We start from the raw sequence: 8,549 nt of genomic DNA on the forward strand, positions 1-8,549 counted from the left end.
TTCAAGGTGGTCGGTGAGGCGAAAGAGCGGCGCGCCGGATGAGCGTCAGCCGTGCACGCCCAAGGCGTGACTGTTGCTGTCACGCGCCTGCCTGCTCTTTGCACGCGCGAGCGTAGTGACAAGTGAGACGAGCTTGCTTTAATGGGTCGGAAGGGACGGCACAGTCGCGAACACCGGTGCATACCTAGGGTCGTAGTAAAGGCGATCACTGATCAGTATCCTTCGGCAGATTTTGCTCCGTGCTAAAGGCCGCTAAGTGCGATTGGCTTCGCCCGTTACCGGTCGGCGTCAACAGGAGATATCCAGAGCGACTCCATCGCCATCGGATGGTGACCGTGAAGAAGCTACTCCTAATCTAATATTAGCTGTTAGAGCGAATGATAGCGATAACATGAGGTGTTTGTAGGCTGTTATGTTTCCCTTGTCATGATAATGCCATCGACTGGTTTGCACAGTTGCACCCTGTGTTGGGCAAAATGAATGAGCAATTGAGGCCTTGTTTAGTTACTAATTTTTTTTTTAAAACATCACATCGAATTTTTGGACACCTAAATAAAGCATTAAACATAAATGAACTAAAAAACTAATTGCACAGTTATAGAAGAAATCTTGAGACGAATCTTTTGAGCCTAATTAGCCCATGATTAGTCATAAGTACTACAGTAATCAACATGTGCTAATAACGGATTAATTAGACTTAAAAGATTCGTCTCGCGGTTTCTAGGCTAGCCGTGAAATTCGTTTTTTCATTCGCGTCCAAAAATCCCTTCCAACATCTGGTCAAACATTTGACGTAACACTTATTCCAAAAAAATTTTCAATCTAAACACCACCTGAATTACTGCCACCGTTTGACTGAACCGTATCCCCGTTTTGGGTTCTATTTCAAAACCTTTGTGGTCCGCTCGACGGGAAAGAGGTGACAACAGCTATCCACCGTGAGATGTTCGCTAACCCGTCGTCGCCGAGCCGACCACCCCGACCGATCACGCGACGGATGGCGACAGCGAGGGGGCGGCGCAGCGCACCACGACCACAACCCACAGCTGGACGGCGCCGTGCGTGCGTGCGTGTGCGCGTGTCGCGTCGCGTCGGCGGCTCAAAGTTCGATCGACCGGACGCGCACCGAACTAGATATAGGGGATTCGCTTTGGTATTCCACTGCTAATTAGCCTACTGTGCCTTCCATTATGGATCTCCCTTTTTCATTTAGAGGACGAGAGCGCACGAGGGCGGTTTTTTTTTTTCTTTTTTGCCTTTCCGGCGTTGGATTTTCAGTGCTTGATTGTAACCACAAGCTCAAGGTAAGGAGGGGATCACGTTGTGTGACTCGGACCTGGGTGGCACTAGCCGATATAGCCTACCTGACCTGTCGATCATATGAACGGCCCGGTCGAAAGCCTCCTCTGCTCGCAAGACTGGGGCTCAGGCTGCATATCCTGAGTCACTGACTCGAACGAAAGTCGGTGCCTTTCTTGGGTTGTTTGTTCGCGTTTGCATCCGATATGCGAGAGAGACAGGTGCTCCGACATGAACGTGAATAGGTGACGCAATCCTTTCGAAAAGACGATTAGAAAGAAACTACATTGATCGAGGCTATTACTTCCAGATTAAGTTCGGGACCAAGAAGGATTAATCAAGGAGAGGTAGTTAAGAAAACCGTAAAAAACCGGCAAATGCGTTTCCGTCACTTCACCATATTTTTTTCTTCTGAAGTGCGATCCAAGACTTGCGCGGCTGGCTGTCCTGGCACGCTCGTTCGTTCTGACGGCGCCATCACTCACACCCGCGAACCCAAAAAAAGGTGAGAAACGACGAGCCCCGATCAGTCGACGTCGCATGAACTCAGAGACGTCCTTTTCCACCCGCGTCACACCGCAGCAACTTGGCCCGTTGCCTCTGTTTGCTCCGCGGTTGCATACTTGCAGCTCGGCGTTAGGTCAGTTGAGTGAAACCTGAGCCGGGAGCAGCTCAGCTCGACCACGGGACGAAAACCCATTTGGTTGGATAAGGGAGTGTTTGGTTGGTGGGATATATGTGGATGGGAAATGGTCGTTTAGGTTTTTGATTCGTTTGGTTCGTGGGTGAAACTGGATATAGTGGCCCAGAAAAAGAATATTCTATGAAGATGTTGGATGAGTGTATCCGGTCAAATTGGCCGGATTAGCTTATCCACCTTCGCGAACCATGATCATTAGTGATTGTTTAGTGATAATTAGCTTGTTTTGATATTAATTAGTAATTATCAAGTTTAAATTAGTGTTAATTAATGATGATAGATATATTTAATTGAAAATTTATATTAATTATGATAAAATCTATGACAATTAATTTATATTATTATTTATTAGTAATTCAATACGTCCAACCTATCCATCGTCATCCATCCAACTAAACAAAAAATTGGATCATCTAATTCATTTATCCAAACATAAAACTGGATCACCATATTCCTAAAAATATGGATGGCCATATCCCATCCCATCCCGTCTTGACCACCAACCAAACGCACCTAAGATAACCACCTCGTCTTTGCTGAATCAGCTGATGCGGCAGGAAAACCGAAATGCACCCGTTAATTTTTCCCATCGGCTTTGGTTGTTTGTCCACTCGCTGCTAGAGGAGGGAAACCGTTGCAGTATGCTCGACGCCACTGTCATCTGAACTTGCCTGGGCAAGAAGGCATCGTGGAGCATCACTGTCAGGGTTACACTAGTTGATGCTGCTATCCAGCCATGGATGAACCATCGATTGATCGGTGGTGGTGGTGGTGGTGCAGAGAGGAATGAGCTTTCGCGGCGTGGTTACGTGTTGAGGAAAGGTGCCGTGGCTGCGGATGCGAATGGCCGTCGACAGCGAGACGGTTGTTCCCGGATCTCAGCTGTTCCAGACTTCCAGTCGTGCAGGTGCAGGTAGGGTAAGATAGGAGTGTGGTTGGTGAGAGCTCGCTTGCTGCGACCTAACGCCGACGATGGCCGACGTGAGCTCAAATCATTCGGGAGATTCATGATCCCGCCGACACGGTGGTGGTAGCGACGGCGGTCGGACATATTCGTATCACTTCCCAGCTCAGCTGTTTGCGGCTTGCATAGCTCTTGGTTCAGGTATCTAAACGGAGAAAGGCAATGGATGGCTGAACAGTCTGAAGTCCGAACTTTTGGACTGAGACTGCGTTCGATCAGCCGCTGGCTGGCTGAAACTAATTTTTGGCGTACAAAACGAGAAGCTTAATTTGGGCACGTTTAATTAATTATTAATTATTAAAAACATGATAATGGATTTGTTTTAATTTTTGAAGTAACTTTTATGTAGTTTAAAAAGTATGCTAACGAAAATCATAGCGAAAATTAAGCACCAAAAGCTGAAAGGAATGCAGTCTGTGTAGCTTCATTCCCCTCCCCCCGTTTTTTTTCTTCTGTTTATGTTTGTTTATGTTTATAAGCCATATTTAAATTTTTAGTCTTACATTTCTAGTTGATCTTGAAGTTTTTCATCAAAGTTTATTTTTCAACCTTGACTTTGAGATCGTTAAGGATATGTATATAAAATTTTTATTCACAAATTATTTTTTATTTATAAATATTTCGCTAAGCAATCACCCCAACTCAAAACAAAGTTTGTGATGTCTGACAATATAAAAATTTTGACCCAGTTTCATGTTTACTATTACATCTATTCGTAATATAAGATGTTTTATCACTTTCTATATTTATATAGATAATAATAAATTTAAATTACAATTATATTCATTGAACTATTGATGAATCTAGTTATGACCAAAATATTTTATAATATGCAACGGAGAGACAGCCTCAAGAGCTCTGGAATTTTGATATTTTGGTTATTTTTAAATTTTTATTTTATAGATAGACTCTATAAAAATTTATTGCATGAGTGGACTTTTTTGACTGCGTCAACGTTACTAGCGTCAATATATTGAATAGGACAACGCCAATATCGTTGGCGCCGTCCTCCAAGCGTTATAGGTCATGCTCACATGGCCGGAGTATTTCAATGTCGGTGCTAGTAACATTTGCGCGGTAAAAAAATACATCTGTGTAATAAATTTTTCAGACGTCTATTTATATAATAAGTTTTCAAAAAGGACCAAAATATCAAATTACAATCCATAGCTCGGGCTATTCGGTTCCATTCTGCCATTATCTTTCCAGGGCTTGTGGATGGTGCATTATTGGCAAGCTAAAAGCACAAATGCAGAATTTTGATCCTCGAAATGATGAACAGGAGGGAAATATTTGAAATAATAGAGTTCAGCAAAGCTGTATATGATTCCAATTACTACTTGTGTTGTTCGAAGTTTGTGGTTCAAGTATGCAATATCAAAGAAAAAAAAATTAAACAACATATTTGTAAACGATAACTAATCCATGAATATATATATAGCTGAGAAATAAGATTCGAAGAAAAAACTTCAAAATTAACTGTTAAGAATTTAATTTTTGGCTTATAAGCATAATAAAAAACGAAAAGATAAGATTAATCATCTGCAAAGTTACGACTGACAGGTCTAAATTTTTGGACGCGGCAATTTGTAGACACAGCTGCAATGCGCGCACGTACCTCCTTCGCGAGTAAAACTTCAGAATCTAGGCTTCCAGCTGATATGTCCAGGGCTCCTGGTTGGCTTGTGACCAATAAATAATTTGCAAGTCAAAGCAGTGGGGCAGAGTTTGAAGAGTCTTGTTCTTCTCTTTCAACACATTGTTTTTTTTGGTCTGAAAGTTAATACTAATATATATGCACAGTTGCATCCCTATTTTACATTTCAGTAAAAAAAGTTCAGAAAAAAGGCAGTCGGTGACCATGTGTGATGGACTGATGGTTTGTAATTTTCAGCAGAGGATTCAAGCATCAGGATACACATGGGCACGATATGTAAGGATATATTTACATATGATACATCTCTGCCAGGCAACGATGGTATGACTTTTGCTCGCTACAGAAGCTGCTCTTGCTTATAAGAGCAGTTCTTGCCGAGCATTTTTGCTGCTGCGTCCTTTGCAGCTTCAGTGTAGAGTAAGCCATGAGCTAACAAACCTAACTGGGCACTTCACTAGCTCACAGTTCCTATAGATATAAGAATGATCGCGAACTACATACAGGACTTTAATGACAATCATAACTACAGTGGCATGTACAAGATAATAAGATATACACATAGAACTAGGGAGCTGGCAAGGATTTCACAAGGAGCCGACTAGGAGTTTACGCGATAGCTTCATTCCATTTTTTCCAGTTAAAGAAACCTGTAAAACACCACGCAAATCAGTGGTGAAATCGTTGGCTTGGCTTTGCTCAAATAAGTACCCTATCGTGGACATGTAGCATGTTATATGAACTGCATACATATATGTATAAACGTGCAATATGCTGAATAGTAATTGTGAAAGTAATGTAAACTCAAGAGTGCCATGTATATAATTTTACCATTTTTGCTACTAATATGCAAGACTCAAATATGAATAATAGAATTCCTACCAAAATAATATCTTCATCTGTTCCAAAGGACTTGCGGGCCTGATCTAAGCTCTTCATTGACACCCTTTCACGCTGTCTGAAAGAATCAGCAAATAACTGTAACTAAGGTAAATAGAGACATGCTGTCATGCACATAAAGTTTGGGCAAAAACAGCAGAGACATAAGTTTCTCAGTAAAATTATGGTGCCACTAATATTTGCTAATCATACAGAAATATAAATGGGCTATGCCATGAAGCACATAAAACAGTTACATGACACCAAATGATCCTTGCTTCTAGTACCGATCGTTTCGGCATGAAGCTACTTAAGAAGTGCAGTTAATTCATCTCAAAATACAAGTGTATATTAAGTACCTTGAACTGGCGGGGTCCCTTATCTCAAATTCACAAGCATCAGCATCGTACCCACATATTACAACATAATGCCCTGCAAAGGAAGACAGTATTAACCAGGTCAATTACATTTACACTGATCATTCAGAACAGTCCTTTGCACTGCATTGCATACAGTAAGTGGGTAACTTACCCATATAATCTGAATCCTCACTGAACTGTTGCATATCTTGTAGATCATTCATCCATGAGGAACTGCATCACAAAATCAAGGTACTAATACACTGTTATTGCCCATTATAAATGATATGTGTCCACTTCAAAATGAAATGAAGGAACAATTGTTAATAATTGTAGAAACATTATGGATATAAAATTAATTCATTATAAACCATTTTATTAAGAATTGTGATCTTCTCTGTGATATTCCCTCAATCCCAGGTAAATCTGGGAACAGAATTCAGAAATAATCCATTGGTCATGCTCTGTAAAGTCATAAGTACCACGAGTAAGTTTGTCCACCCATATCAGTTCTCATTGGACAACTTGCTTATGTGAATTGTTGATTATTCCAAACACCAGAGACAAATGTAAGGAACTGGCTTAAACGAGTAAAAGTATAAGCAGAAGTATATTTCATCTCACTGTGACAAAAAATCCCTTACTTTAGTTTTGTTTTGTCCACTAGTGCGATAGCAATGCATTGCCCGGATAAGAGTAGAAAAGCTATATCATATGCACTGATGGATCTGCACTGAGAATGACCACACATAGCAAAAAATTAAAAAGAAAACAACGTGAGAAGTACATCAAATAGACAATTTTAATGATTTGCACCGTGATCTTACTTGAATAGTAATTCCAGCTTCAAACGCTTTGCCAAACAGCTCATCCACTCTATCAATGTCTTCTTGCAATTGCTCCTATCAACATTGTTGTTTTTGAACCGTTACCACAGTGAAATTCAGAGGAATTGGTAGCATTAAATTACAATTCATACCCTATAAAAAGTTTCAGCAGAATATTGCGGATTTGCTCCTAGAGTCACAGTGAAGAAAGAAAAACAAACTGAAAACTTGTTTAACAGATATGCCAAGTCAACTGTCCATATGCTGCACAACCCAGAAGTGTCAGAGTGTTAGTACATCACACAGGCTATAAACATTTTTAATAGGCTAAAATAAAATTCTGTTCTAGAATTTTAAATAATCTGTCCAGCTAATCTCGGTAATGATTCCAGTGCAAAATGTACTCTGTCTGCGAATATTTCTCACTTTTAGTGTGCTCACAAATTATTTGTCCTATACACTTCAAATGCAGATTTTCTTATTTCTCCAAAATCAATTTCTGCCTAAGACCCATGGATAATGGGATTAGCTGTCAAGAGCATCGACTACACAAGATAAGTGTGATTATGCCTTGCAAAACGTGGAAACAATGAAGTGGTCATTCATGACCTGACCGAGCAATCATTGTTTATTATCTATGTATTTTACAATAAAAAGGTAGTAGTAGAATAGTTATCCATGAATAAATAAATGATTCATGGTACCAAATTCTCATTAGCAAAGGAGAAGTGTCCCCCGTGTTTAAGTTATATATACTCAAAACCGAAGTAATAATCTAGTCGTAGAGGGAACCTCGTGGTGCGGCAGAGCTTCTCGAGATCGGCAATGCCGTCACAGCAATCAATCCCGAGAGTCCTCAATACCATGAGCACGCAAGCGAGGCCGCAGTCCCATGTGAACGCCTGCTGCACATGCGGAACCTACCATCACCAGTGCACGAACCCAAAACTCGTCAGATTAACAGCAACAGTTACACGATTGCAGCAACGGAGCTGCCGAGGAAACACAGGATCGATCACACAACCGACACCGCGACAATAATTGAACGCGACCATAAAGAGATATGTAGAGAGAGGGAGATGAACTGACATTGACGTAGTACGACCGGCGTGCTAGAGGGACACGGCCGTCAGTGGGCGGCGGCGAGTCCTCCGCCCCCTCGCCGCCGTCCCCCTCCCCGACAACCTTGAACAGCCTCTCGGAGAAGAACCCGAGGGGCCACATGGCACCATCAACCGACCCCTCGCCCGCCGCGCGCGGCGCCAGGAGTCCCGACCTCGCTTTCTCGCCGGAGCAGCAGAAGGGGGGCAAGCCAAGCCAAGCAGAACCCAAGCCCAGCAGTGCTCGGCGCGCGCCGGTGGGGAGGAGAAAGAGAAGGAGAAGAAGGACGGAAGAGGAGGATGCTGGAACAATCGCGCGTTCGCGGCGACGCTGGGAATGATTGGGCTTCGCGTTGCTGCGTGGTGGATTATTAAAAAAAAGAGAGAGAGAACGGGGGGGCCGCGTCACCAGAAGAATCGGTGGGATGTGGGAGCTGCGCCGGAGCGCGGCGCCTTTAAGAAACGCGGGTCCCCCCCCCCCCCCCCCTCTCCTCGTCGCCTCTCCTTCCAGAAGCCGCCGTAATTTTTAGGTGTCGTTGGGCTGTACGGCCTTGCCGGTGGGAGGAGCAGCAGCAGCCAGCATACGTCGGGGGGAAAGAGAGGATAGGGATTGGCAGGGGAAGGGAGGGGTTGGGGAAGACGACGAGGAGGAGAGGGACGGGGGTTGGGCCGGTAGGGAGATTTTTGCTCTATCCATCGGCCACCGCGCCGCGGCTGCGGCGTGGCTGACGGGTGAGATCGATCTATCTATATCCGAGACGGGTTGT

The 8,549-nt window shown here is 43.1% G+C and overlaps 1 protein-coding gene across 1 annotated transcript; it reads right to left on the reverse strand.

The window, feature by feature from the left end:
* Positions 1-4,842: 4,842 nt before the first annotated feature.
* LOC102708439 (guanylyl cyclase 1) lies at positions 4,843-8,268 on the reverse strand. Its single transcript, XM_006654432.3, has 9 exons — positions 7,772-8,268; positions 7,475-7,602; positions 6,835-6,946; positions 6,683-6,757; positions 6,500-6,588; positions 6,028-6,089; positions 5,856-5,928; positions 5,500-5,575; positions 4,843-5,267 (listed from the first exon to the last, which is right to left on the reverse strand). The coding sequence occupies exons 1-9, from the start codon at positions 7,904-7,906 to the stop codon at positions 5,205-5,207; spliced, it is 813 nt and encodes a 270-aa protein (XP_006654495.1). The 5' UTR covers positions 7,907-8,268; the 3' UTR covers positions 4,843-5,204.
* Positions 8,269-8,549: the final 281 nt, after the last annotated feature.

The sequence above is a fragment of the Oryza brachyantha genome, chromosome 5 (genome assembly GCF_000231095.2).
Source record: "Oryza brachyantha chromosome 5, ObraRS2, whole genome shotgun sequence".
NCBI lineage: Eukaryota > Viridiplantae > Streptophyta > Magnoliopsida > Poales > Poaceae > Oryza > Oryza brachyantha.

Coding starts and splice junctions, on each gene's coding strand:
- LOC102708439 (XM_006654432.3), bottom strand. CDS start 7,906: ATGTGGCCCCTCGGGTTCTTCTCCGAGAGGCTGTTCAAGGTTGTCGGG. Junction 5,576..5,855: donor AGGGACCCCGCCAGTTCAAG/GTACTTAATATA, acceptor TGATTCTTTCAG/ACAGCGTGAAAGGGTGTCAA. Junction 5,268..5,499: donor CAGATGAAGATATTATTTTG/GTAGGAATTCTA, acceptor GGTGTTTTACAG/GTTTCTTTAACTGGAAAAAA.